We start from the raw sequence: 12,564 nt of genomic DNA, 5'->3' as shown, positions 1-12,564 counted from the left end.
ATGTTTTCTCACTGGACTGAAGACTTCACATACTAGACAGCCACAAACTTAGTATAGGGGAAATTCTATTAAAAAGAATTATTCCTATTTGGGGGCATTTCTACTAAATTACATAGTCACTATAAAACTTATCTTAGTGAATATTAAATCTACTTATAAAATTTGGTCTGTTGTACTAGGTTTTCATTATACCTATCCTCCCTCTACACTGACAGTCAAACAAATGGTACTAATTGTCCAAACTGAAGGCAGGAAGGTTGGACAGATGGCTCAGCAGTTAAGAGAACTGGTTGCTCTTGCAGAGGTGATTCCCAGCACCCACATAGCAGCTCACAAGTGTCTGTAACTTCAATTCCAAAGGCTCCAATTCCCTCTTCTGGACTCCCTGGGCATCAAGCACCATGTGGTGCACAGGCATTCAGGCTACACTCATACATAGAAAACTGTCCTGAACCAGAAACTCCCATTGGTTCTAAAATCACAACTTAACTCTTAATTAAATAGTTTGTGTTTTTTGAGACAGGGTTTCTCTATATTACTTTGGTGGCCCTAGAACCAGACTGGCCTCAACTAACAGAGATCTGCCTGCTCACAGAGATCCTCCTGTCTCTGCCTCCCGAGTGCTGGGATTAAAGGCATACATTACCACCGCCCAGCAAGACTTATTTATTTTATGTGCATTGGGTGCTGGGAACTAAACCCAGGTCCTCTGCAAAAGTGACAAGTGTTCTTAACTGAGGAGCCATCTCTCCCAGCCACACTAGAGACTTTTGAACATGGAAACTAAAAATGCAAAGTTGGTTACAGGGTCTTCACACAGTGAGTGCTCAAGAAACAGAACAAAATGGACCAAAACTAAAATCAATGTATTTTATCAACTAGAAAAAGACTCATGCCAGGCAGTGGTGGTGCTTGCCTTTAATCCCAGCACTCGGGAGGCAGAGGCAGGTGAATCACTGGTGAGTTTAAGTCCAGCCTGGTCTACAAGAGCTAGTTCCAGGACAGCTAGGACTGTTACACAGGGAAACCCTGTCTTGAAAAACCAAAAAGAAAAAGACTCATTTCAGGGATAGAGGGGGAGGGTCTGTGGAAGGAGAGGAAGGGGACTGAGAAGAGGGGAGGGAGTGGGAATTTGGATTGGTATTTTTTTTACGTTACCATATTTATTTACAATTTTATTTAGTAATAAGAGTTCAAGAGTTTAATCCAGTTTTCAGATCAATCTCCTAAACAATCTTCATTCTGTTAAAGGGTTGAATTAAATATTCTCATTTCTTAAGAAGCTGGTGCCTCACTATGAAGAAAGGAGCAGCAAATCCAGATCCAAAGTACACAGTCATCATCGCCAGTAACCGCCACTTGTTTTCCACCGAAAATGGCAAATTCTTTCCCAGGCCCTCCTCGTAGTGGCTACGATGGACGGCTGGAAGCTCAGCAAAGGGTGCAGGGGTGGACGGCGGAGATAATGGCCGCACCACCACAATCCTCTTCCTTCACGACCTTCGGATTGGTATTTTTTTTAAGTAATAAAAAAAAAAAAAGGAAAAAAAAAGACTCATTTCACTCTGGAGGAAAAGGACTGTTGTAATAGGGGCGACGGCGGGGCTGCGTCCCCAGCACCCCGCCCGCACGGCTAGCTTTACCCGAAATAATTACACGGAAACTGTATTCTTTTAAACACTGCTTTGGCCCATTCCTATCTAGCCTCTTCTAGGCTAATTCTCACATATTAATTTAGCCCATTTCTAATCATCTGTGTAGCGCCCCTAGGTGCGCTTACTGGGAAGATTCTAGCCTAAGTCCATCCTGGGTCAGAGCTTCATAGCGTGCGTCTTCCCTGGAGCAGGTAGCATGGCGTCTCTCTGAAGCATCTGCTCAGGAGAGGAGAGCTGTTGAGTCTGACCTCACTTCCTCTTCCTCCCAGCGTTCTGTTCTGTTTACTCCTCCCACCTATCTCCTAACCAATGAGGGAGGACCAAGCAGTTTCTTTTTATTTAACCAATGACCTTCCTCCATCAAAGGACCTTACCATACATTTCTAACTACCTCCTATGCTACCAACACTTGAGATTAAAGTCATGCATCTCTTGCTTTTTTTCTCTGTGTAACAGTCCTAGCTATCCTGGAACTATCCAGGATGGCCTTGAACTCACAGAGATCCGCCTGCCTCTGCCTCCCGAGTGCTGCGTTTAAAGATGTGCATCACCACCACCTGGCTAAATAAAGTATCCAGTATTTTTTGTTTTGATTTTTTCGGGGTGTGTGTGTGTGGGTCCCAGACAGGGTTTCTCTGTGTAGATTTGGAGCCTGTCCTGGCACTTTCTTTGTAGACCAGGCTGGCCTTGAACTCACAGAGATCCACCTCGCTCTGCTTCCCTAGTGCTGGGATTAAACATATGCACCACCTGGCCATGCATCTCTTACCTCAGACTTGTGTCTGCTGCTTCTGACAGCACATCCATATGGACGTGGTTAAGACTGAGTCATGCTCACCTTTGACCTCACTGGTAAACAAGGACCCTAAGTAACTGAGTTTGAAACTCCTGACAAGTCAGGCATGGTGGTACTGAGGTACTGCGGAAGTTAAGCAGGCAGACGTCTGTGAGTTCAAGGTCAACCTGGTGTACATAGTGAGACCCTGTTTCAAAGACACAAACCAAAAAATGACTCCTTTGACAAGATTTCTATCAACTCTCACTTTCTGTATTTCTTTGATACATTTAAATTTATGTATTTTAAAAATTGTTTAGGATATCCTAGATGATAAAAGGGCAGTCTTGGTTTTAGTAAAACTACTAATGGCCTTTCATTAATCATGTTTTTGTTATGGCTGTTGCTCACTCAGACCTTCTTCTGAGCCAAGTCTTCATGTTTAAAAGGTTCAAACACTCTTTTTTCCTTCAAGACAAGTTTCTCCTTAAAGCCCTGGCTGTCCTGGAACTTGCTATGGAGACTAGGCTGGCCTCGAACTCACGGAGTCTACTGTTTCTGTCTTGTGTGTGTGTGATGGAGGAAGGTCATTGGTTAAATAAAAAGAAACTGCTTGGTCCTCATTGGTTAGAAGATAGGTGGGAGGAGTAAACAGAACAGAACTCTGGGAGGAAGAGGAAGTGAGGTCAGACTCCACAGCTCTCCTCTCCGGAGCAGACGCCTCAGAGAGACGCCATGCCCCAGCCCGACCCAGGATGGACTTAGGCTAGTATCTTCCCGGTAAGACCGGTGCTCACAGATTATTAGAGATGGGTTGATCGGGATATCAGAATTAGCCAGTAAGGGCTAGAGCTAAAGGGCCAAGCAGTGTTTAAATGAATATAATTTGTGTGTTGTTATTTCGGGCATAAGCTAGCTAGGCAGCCGGGGTGCTGGGAACGCAGCCCCACCGCCCTTATTACTACGTGTGTGTGGTATTTGAGTGCAAGGCATGTGTGCCATAAGAATGTGACAGAGAACAACTCAGGAGTGGATTCTTTGTACTGAGTTCCAGGGATTGAACTATAGTTGTCAGTGAGGATTTTTTCCCCTCCAAGCCATCTCACTGGTCTAAGATTTCACCTTTAAACAGGTGTCTGCCCAAGACCTAGTAAAAGAGGGATTCACTTACCTTGCAGACATGAAAACCCAAGTTTAGTTTTCAGAACCCTTGTGAAAAAGGACTGGGTGGAGTGACTGTGTTTCTAGTTCCACAGGCAGAGGGGCGAATTCCTGGAGTTCACTGGCCAATAAGCCTGGCTTACGAGGCCAGTGAGGTGAAGGTAGGACCTGCATGGAAGGGTGGAGGGCTTGCAGCGCCCCTGGAGGCAGCGCCCCAAGAGGCAGCACCTTGTCTCTGTCCTGGCCTCCTGTCTCACTTCCTCAGCTGTGTGGTAACTAAGGGACCATACAGCCCTTTCAAGCTGGGTTTTTCACAGGTAAAGCTGTATTCCTTTTCTCATGCTGCCACAGCAAACGCAGTGGTAACGAGCACCTTATTCAGAAGCATGTTTGTGGGTTTGTTTTGACTAAGGTTTTAGTTTTACGTGACAGGGTCTCACTAGGTATCCCAGGCTGGCCTCAGTCTCTGCAGTGCTGGGGACTGAATTTGGAGTGTCAGGGCTGCTAGGCAGGCACGCCACTGAGCTAGACACTTCTTTTAGAGCGTTGGAGGCTGATGTCTGGATGGAGGCTGTTGCAAAGCTGTGCAAGCTCTGGGGGACTGGGATGAGGATCTCCTTTAAGGCAGAACCTAACTTAGGCTACAATCAGAAAAGTAACACTTTTGGGCTGTCCTTTCCACAGGAGGCCACTGAGGAGGTTCAGGCAGACTTGGGGCAGAGGACTCCACAGCAGGACAGAGGTAGACACCTGAGGGGTTGTTCTCCATGAGTGGAAACGGGTATAGAACAAGGGTGGCAGAATCTATAGCAACCTGTGGGGGTTCGACCAGTGTGATACTCAGTACCTGTCTTTTCTCAGGCCTGGGTGATGTTTTGTCACCTGTTCAACCTTGGTTTCAATAAAACAGTATTTCCCTTGGACCCCAGAAGAGGGTGCTAGAGACAGGAAAGGTGAAGTCTTCACAGGAGGAACCAACAGCAAATCACATTCAGTCTGCGACACCCAGTTCAACCGATCCACGCGTGGCTCATGACTCTGAAATGCCAAGACAAAGGTGGCTGCAGATGTACAAGGGAGCCTGAGCTATGGGCTTCTTGCTGGCAGGGTGGAGGTTCCCAAGGCCTGGGGCTAAGAACATCCCCTGGACCTCTAACTCACCCATTCCCACCATTCTCTGGCCCCAGGACCCATAGGCTCACTAGCTCTTCTATGGACTCCCCCCCCCGCCATGTCAGATGGGTAAAGTGCCAATACCCAGGTTTGTGGGAGTCACATGTCTCCCAAAGGGATGAACACATAGTCGTCATGCTTATGAACCAAAAGGATCTTAGGGACTCCTGAGGGAACCCTGGTGGTGGCAGCCACACAGGTTCACCAATAGGTTCTCTCCACCCTGGCATCACCTGACAGGCATCCATCAGTGCTCCTGAGGTTATGTAAACAGAAGAAAGATCACTGAAGGGCATCTGACCCACCATGACAGCTCCAGTTCTGACTGTTGCCTCCACACGAAGGAAAAACTCTGAAACACCCTTACCCATCACAAGCTCAACATTTTATTATCAACAGCTCATGTTCACATGAAGTCCAGCTTGTGAAGAGGGAGACGGGAGATGGCAGGGGTTGGCTTAGCCACTTGCTGAGATGGTCCTGCTCAGAACCCACAATGCCTGCTGGGCAAGCAGGGGTCTAAAGGACCCCAGGGTCCACACAATGGGACTGACCAACGCACACAGGATCCCCTAACACAGAGAACTACAGGATCTCCAATTATCTCCATTATCTATCCATGTGGGTTTTTCTTGTGCCACGTTCAGTTTCTAACATGACCAGCTCTCCTGCAGGAGCATGTCTAGCCATGAGGAACTGAGGCATAGTTGTGCTCTGCATTCAGGAAAGGGAAGGCCAGTTGCTATAAAAAGCCTGCTTCTGTTATTTGTTCAGGGAAGAGATCACTGGCCAAACGTGTGAAGTGAGAGGCACTGCCCTGCTAGTCAGCCAGGCACACACGTGTGTTTACGTGGTGGTGGGACTGAGCATGAGGTGCGGCACATGTGTAGGACACACCCAGGTCTGACTCAAACCTAGTGTTCAACTCTGCCATTCCCCACTGGTATAGACAAACCCTGAGCTGGTTATGACACAGATCAGAGGGTCCTGGTCCTAGGGATGCTGGCTGAGTCACAGACATGCAGTGTGGTAATGGAAGGTTCCTATCCTTGCTGACCCTTGAGGCACAGCATTCTTGCAATGGGGCTAACTCTGTAGTGTGAATTCATAGGTGTTGGTCTCCCAGCGAGAGGCGTCTTTGTCCAGCATGCTTCGTTCTGTGAAGGTCACATGGCCATCTGCATCCACAAGGATGATGGTGTTGGTTCTGAAAGAAAGCATCCTTTAGCCCCAGTTCCACCGTTCAGAGCCACAGCTGGGACCAGACCTGAGGCACAAAGGGTAGGGTAGGCCCATCACACCAAGGACTGAGCTGGCTACTCCTCTTTTCTACTCCTCTTTTTTTTTTTTGAGACAGGGTTTCTCAGTAGCAATGGAGCCAGTCCTGGAACTAGCTCTGTAGACCAGGCTGGCCTTGAACTTACAGAGATCCATACCCCGAGTACTGGGATTAAAGGCGCGCATCATTACCACCCGGTTTCAACTCTGAGGACAAGAGGGGCTCATCAGGAGGGGCATCTGGGCTTCCTGCCCAGTCTCATGATGGGTGAGTCCTGTTACCTCTGCTCTAAAACACCCCATCTTAGTCTGACCCTTTTCCATAGCAAGAGCCAATTTGCTACCTCCCTCACAGGGTTGTAGAACTGACAACTCACTACCCCACTGAAGGGACACCATGGCGGGACACCACGCTCCCAGACACCCAGCCATGTCTGGCTCTCCAAGAGGTTAGGCTCTCAACTACTTGGGGCACATGACCTGTTTACCTAGAAAAATCCCTCATGTCCTTCTTCCAGCACTAGCCCGGGCTGTCACCTGGCTCTCTTTCTTCGTCCTTTCAGTCCACCCTCTGGGGGGCTTTCATGTGTGAGCCCCTGTCCTTCAAGTGGGGTGGGTACATAAGACCCAGCCCATACTGCCACTCCAGCATGTAAAGCACAGGCTTTGAAGAATCAATGCCACGGCAATGCCAACATTCCAAATGCCATTTTTGGCTTCTTTGAACAAGTGAGGCAGGCAGGAGCCCCACCTAGGATACAACGACAGCTTCAGGAAGCCAGAGCTCTGACCCACCCGGCCCCATGGGCACATAACCTATAGGATCTGTTCAACCTGCAATGGAGTCTAGAGCAGACTCTGGAATGCACTGAATTGGGGAGATGCCTACCCATGGCCAGTTGTGTTGTGGGGGACACTCAATGGGAAGGGAATATGCCCAGCAGTTCCAACCATGATCACCTGGTGCCATAGGTGGCGCAGCGCACACACACGGCTGCATACTTGCTCAGAATTGGCTGTACATACTCCCGGCCCTGGTCCTCAATGGCTGGGTCTGGCAGCTGTCTGGAAGGATAGAAGTCCAGAGAAGCTGTTAGTCCCCTATCTGCCTCTCTGTTGCCTGTGTATCTGAGGGTCCTATTTGCCATGTTGGCAGCCGGAGGTTCCTAAGGATGCCTTGGCATTAAAAGGCTGTAGGGAGAGGCTTGTTTATAACTTTTCTACTTGGGTCCTTCTGCTTTGTTGCCATTCCACCAGTACCACCTATGACTCCATCACTAAGTCTAGGCATCTAGATGGCACATGCATTCTCTATTGTCTCTTAGTGGTACCCTGTGGGCATCAGTCCATAGAGCCTCCTTAAGCCCTGAGAATCACCAACCAGCACATCTTGTACCACGACTATAGTTATCAATAAGAACAGCTAGAGCCATAATTGGCCTAGCCAAGTGATTGAGGACCACGTGGACCCATGGCTGAGCAAAGCCCAGAACAGCTCCATAAGAGGGCAGCTGATGCTGAGGATGGAGAATGATGTTATGGTTCAAGGTCCACAGGAGAGAGTGAGCAGGGGGCAGGGCAGTCCTCACCCTGTGGAGGATAAAAGCATGGCAAAGGGTTCCTTTGAAGATTGCAAGGAGAGTAAGATGGAGGAACACCAGGCCTTGTGTGCAGAAAGTGGCCAAGCTTAGATGAAAATGGGAAGAAGAATGGGACTGTGAAGGAACAAATACTAGGACTCTTGGCTGAGGATCAAGTGCCCCACGAAGAGGTCCATAAGCATGGAAGAGGGTGGGAAGTTCTGGTCCTTCCAGGGACATGAGTGTCTATGCCTTATGCTTACCTCCAAGGTCACTGGAGGCAGGACATAGCAAAAAAAAGTCCTAGGCCTGCTCTGACTAGCTTCTGGCTTCTCTGACTCTTCTCCCTAAGGTTTGCTGAGTAACTAGAACCTTCTAAACTATCACACTAGCCCACCTTGTGTAGAGGGCGACCAGACCTCAGAGAATACCCAGTCCCCCAGAGCACAGGCCCCTGGTGCACCATCTCATTATCCAGGGCCCCACTGGAAACCCTGACTGCATCCCCGAGAGGAATGATCTGAATCTTAAGGAGGTAGAGGATAACAGGTCAGGCATGCTGTGCTACAGCTGGGAAGCTACTCTGCTCATCTTCACAGGCCTTCAAGGTAGCAAATCCTGCCTTTCTCCCTGCCCTAGACCTGTGTGGCTGCCCCAGGGGGACTTGCTCACTTACGCCTCCTCATTGTTGAGTACATCTAGGAGATGGGTGACAAGGGTGTCCTTAGGGAGTGCCTCGCTCTGCTCCACCACTTCCATGAAGAGTTGTTTGCCAAAGCACAGCTTCCTCCAGGGCGTCTCCAGTAGGGCATTGCTTAGCCCATAGGTTCCTGTAGGAAGAAGGTCAGCCTCGCCATGTGGAGGCCCAGATGGCTAGGGCAGATGGCTTAAAGTCAAGCATCTTGAAAACAAGCCACCAGTGGAAGCTGAATCTGACGTAGGACCAGCTGAGGCCCTGGAAACTTACTCTGGCTCTGTTGGAGCCTCCAAGGCCAAGCTGTCAGCACCGGTGTCACTGGTTTTCCTTTCTGAAGTAGTTTGGGAGACCACTCTATAATGGTGCTGGGTAACTGGGCAGTCACAAAGACTGGAGTTGGTCCTGACCTCACACCCTATGCACAAACAATTAAAGGACAACACGATGGCTCAGTGGGTAAAGGCACCTGCCACCAAGTCTGATGATCAGAGTTCAAGCTCTGGGATCCATGTGGTGGAGAGAGCTACACCTGCCAAATTGTCCTTTGACCTCCGATGTATGACCTCTGAGGAATGGGCACGCAGGCATGTATCTATAATCCTAGAACTCAGGAGGCTGAGGCAGGATTGAGGCCAGCCTACACAGCAAGGTTCAGGTCAGCCTGGGTTAGAGCGAGAATCCCAAAGTACACACACACACACACACACACACACACACACACACAGAGAGAGAGAGAATATATAAATTTTAAAAGGAAAAAGCTTCATGACCTTAGATTAAGCAATAATTTATTAGGTAAGACAATAAAAGCATAAGCAACAAGATAAATGAGACTTCATGTAAATTTAAAGTTACTCATTTAAAAAAAAAAGTGCCAAAGAAGTTAGATAAAACACAAAATGAGAAAGGACTTTTGTGAATTAGGTGTCTGATGAGATTTGTAGATTATATAGAAAGAACAAAAATTTTAGATGGACAGACTACACCTGTAATTCCAGAGTTCAGAAGGTGGCAGTGGGAAGATCAGGAGTTGGAGTCTGGCTAGCCTGAAATTCATGAGCCCCCCCCTGCTTCCCCGTCACTCCCACCTGAAAAAGAGGTGACAGGTAATGATGTTAAAGGTAGAGAGTTTTGCCTAGTATGCCAGAGGCCTTGGGCCTGAGTCAAGAGCACCTCGTGTTGGGGATGGGGTGGGGGTGGGGGTGGGGGACAGAAGGCTGGGAATATAACACAGTGGTACAGTATGTGCTCAGCATGCTTACGGGCCTGGGTTCCATCCCCAGAACTTTCTCCCCCTAGATTCAGAGAGCAGCAAGCCTTGGTGAGAGTTCAGAAAAACAGGAACCTCTATAAACTGCCAGCAGAAAGTAAAACGTGCAGCTGCTTTGACGAGCCACGTGGAAGTTCTTCCAAAGGTTCTAGGTGGAGAGAGACGTGCTGGGCCAGCGAGATGGCTCACAGGTAAGGCAATTGAAAACATCAAGTAAGCCAAGTAGAAGTCAGTGTCCTCTGCTACATGGCTGGTTCTGTCTGAATGAAATGTCCAGAAGGCATAGGAGGGAAGAAAGAGCAGCTGCAGGTGGGTCTGGGGTTTTTTTGGTGGATGGTGAAAAATTTTGGAATTACCTGGAGCGTTCTATGTAAATCAGGCTGGCTTTGAATTTAGAGATCCGCCTGCCTCTGCCTCCTGAGTGCTGGGACTAAAGGTGTGCATACCATGCCCAGAGCATCATTTATTTTTATTAATTTATTTGGCTTATTGAGATAGCATCTCATTATGTAACCCTTGCTGGCCTGAAACTCACTATATAGAACAAGAGTCCTAAAACTCACAGAGATCTGCCTGCTTCCGCCTTCAAGTGTTGGGATTAAAGGCGTGCACCACGGCTGCCTGGCTTCACATTTGATTGTAAATGAAGTCCAGACTGACCTCAAACTATGATCCTTCTGCCTCACTCTCCTGAGCATTGGGTTTCAGATGTATACCACTCTCAGCTTATATGAAACACCCCCACCCAAATACCTCTTAGGTAAGAGGCTTATCATGGAGTCTTGGCTGGCTTTGAACTTAGTCTGCATATCAGCCTTGAATTATGACTATCTTTTTGCTTTACCTCTCTAGTGCTGGGATTATAGGCATGTGTCACCACAGCTGGCTGTGTGACAGAGTTTATATGCACAGCATATGAGACTCATCTCAAGGGCCCCATTCTGTAGCCCAGGCACTCACTATGTAGTCACTGCTGGATTTGAACTCAGAGCAATTCTCCTGCTTAAAAGCAGAGGTCTGAGGATTTCCCAAGAATGTATTTAGTAGGTGTGAGGGCCTGGCTTCAGTTCTCAACACTAGAATAAAGGGGGTGCAGATCAAGTAGGGGCACACGGAACGAGTATCTACTATAAAGATCCGGCAGACAACAAGCTGCAGTCAGAGAGTTTTCAGGCCTGAGAATAGTAGGCCTCATGTCCTTGTCTCCAGCCGCTCTCCCAGAGGCCTCTGGGACACTAAGGCCGACTTCTGGGGTACGAGTCCTCTTCAGCGGGTTCGCAGACCCCAAGAAGCTGAAATGAAAGGGCTCTGACCTGGCAGGAGATGAACCCCCGTGACTGCCTAACTTAGGACTTCAGGTCAGGCATCAGCTGGGAGCGCAGCCGCCCCTGCTCTGGGCTTGCGCGCAGGAAGGTAGGATGGAAACCACCAAGGGCAGCTCAAGTGGCCGCAGCTGGCAGAGAGCCCTGGGTGAGATCTAATAGGAGTGAGCAGATGCCACACTCTAGGTGTGAGCTGCCTATTCTAGGATCTCATCATCCCATGCCATCCTGGCCTGGACATACCCCAGAAAATGGGGGGAGCTCTACAGCTCTTTGGCCAATCTGGGGCTCAAACAGTTCCAGGAATTCTCGAAAAGCTGAAGCCAGCCTTGGCATGAACCAGTGTATGTATGAGTTTTGTTGTGAAGCATGCCAGGACTGCAGGTCTCACCATTATCCCTGGAGCTAATAACACGGGCAGGGTAGGGCTACTCACCACCCCTGGGGGCTGCTCTCCACTTCCCTTGAGCTACACCTGGAACACAGCATTTTGGGCCTCAATTGGGAAGGAGTGACATGTGTCCTGCAACCTCATTTAGTAATCTGCCTAAGAAAGACTCCGTGACTTGGGATGCAGAAACTGCACTATGAATGAAAAGTGTCACACACAGGTGGCTGTGACTGCTGCTGAGGACACTGACTCTCTCCCTAGGGTAGGGATACCAATGGTATGGGTCAATGGCTCAGCTGTAGGGACCAGGGGCAGTGTCCAAGGCCCTCAGACCCAAGATGTTACCAGCAAGGAGTGCTCACAGGCTGTGAATGAAGGAGCTGGCCCCAGGAGGTTAGTTCACCCTGTGCTATGCTCCCCATTAGTGCTGTTTTCTGTGTGTCCTGCTCAGTCTTGGCACTAGTCCTGGGACAAGATACAGACATCTCTTTTTCCAAAGTGGCTTATAGGGTCATGTGAGTATATGTGTGTGAATGAGTGTGTGGGGGGAGAGGGAGGAAGGGAGAAAATGTCAGCTCTGGGTGGAGGCAGGCAGCTGGTGGAAAAGGCTTCCAAGAAAAGACAACACCCAGCAGCAGAGACTACAGCCTGGGCACAGGTGTGGTAAGAGGAGAGTATCCAGGAGCTAGGGCAGGGGACATGGGACATGGGACAAGTATGGCACTGGGTGTAGGAGGTATGCATATGAAAGGAGCTGAAGTGTGTGGTGTGTGCAAGTATCACCAAAGGGGTCTGGGGAAGACACTAGGTGGTGACCCCCATGAGATGCTAGCTGAGCTTTGGGGGCTAGGACAGGGGTCCAGAACGGGTCAGCATCTCCCAGTGTAGTAAAAGCCCATGGGAGACCGTAGGCAGATGTGGGCAAGTGCGGGCCACAGTCCTATACAGACCACAAGATACATTTAAAAAATGTGTCAAAAAGTAAAAAGTCAAAAAGTCAAGTTCCAGGAGAACAAAGCAACAATAGCCTGGTCTCTGAAAAGAACATGGTATTCCCAACATAGGAGCAGCTCCCACCCTGTCTGGACACCAAAGCAGGCTCACCTGGTGCCAAGACAACAGGCTCGGGCTGCCCCCGGTTTCCATAGTAGCAAACGACATCTCCTTTTGTTGTGCTGTGAACGGAAGCCAAAATCCAGACAAAGTCACATGGGAACCACAAGCAGCCCTGTTCCCAGCACTTCCCAGTGATCTCACCTGCC

The 12,564-nt window shown here is 49.0% G+C and overlaps 1 protein-coding gene and 1 pseudogene across 6 annotated transcripts in view; both read right to left on the bottom strand.

Annotated features, from left to right (window-relative positions):
* Positions 1–1,162: 1,162 nt before the first annotated feature.
* Tango2 (transport and golgi organization 2 homolog) overlaps positions 1,163–12,564 on the bottom strand; it is a 49,648-nt gene continuing 38,246 nt past the window's right edge. For 4 of the 6 annotated variants that reach the window (XM_075969649.1, XM_075969639.1, XM_075969676.1 and 1 more), the window contains 4 exons: positions 12,407–12,477; positions 8,299–8,452; positions 7,003–7,107; positions 5,128–5,971 (listed from right to left, as the gene is read on the bottom strand). In XM_075969649.1, coding sequence (XP_075825764.1) covers positions 5,851–5,971; positions 7,003–7,107; positions 8,299–8,452; positions 12,407–12,477 — 451 coding nt within the window. In that variant the 3' untranslated portion in view covers positions 5,128–5,850. Of the gene's footprint in view, positions 1,501–4,438; positions 5,972–7,002; positions 7,108–8,298; positions 8,453–8,589; positions 8,735–12,406; positions 12,478–12,564 lie in introns of those variants that run through there. The other 2 variants (XR_012910360.1, XM_075969657.1) reach the window with 2 other exon arrangements.
* LOC142842854 (small nucleolar RNA U13) lies at positions 4,824–4,920 on the bottom strand (annotated as a pseudogene).

This window comes from Microtus pennsylvanicus, chromosome 1, assembly GCF_037038515.1.
Source record: "Microtus pennsylvanicus isolate mMicPen1 chromosome 1, mMicPen1.hap1, whole genome shotgun sequence".
NCBI lineage: Eukaryota > Metazoa > Chordata > Mammalia > Rodentia > Cricetidae > Microtus > Microtus pennsylvanicus.
Note: the sequence above shows the minus strand (reverse complement) of the source record. Positions and strands in the feature narration are given on the sequence as shown.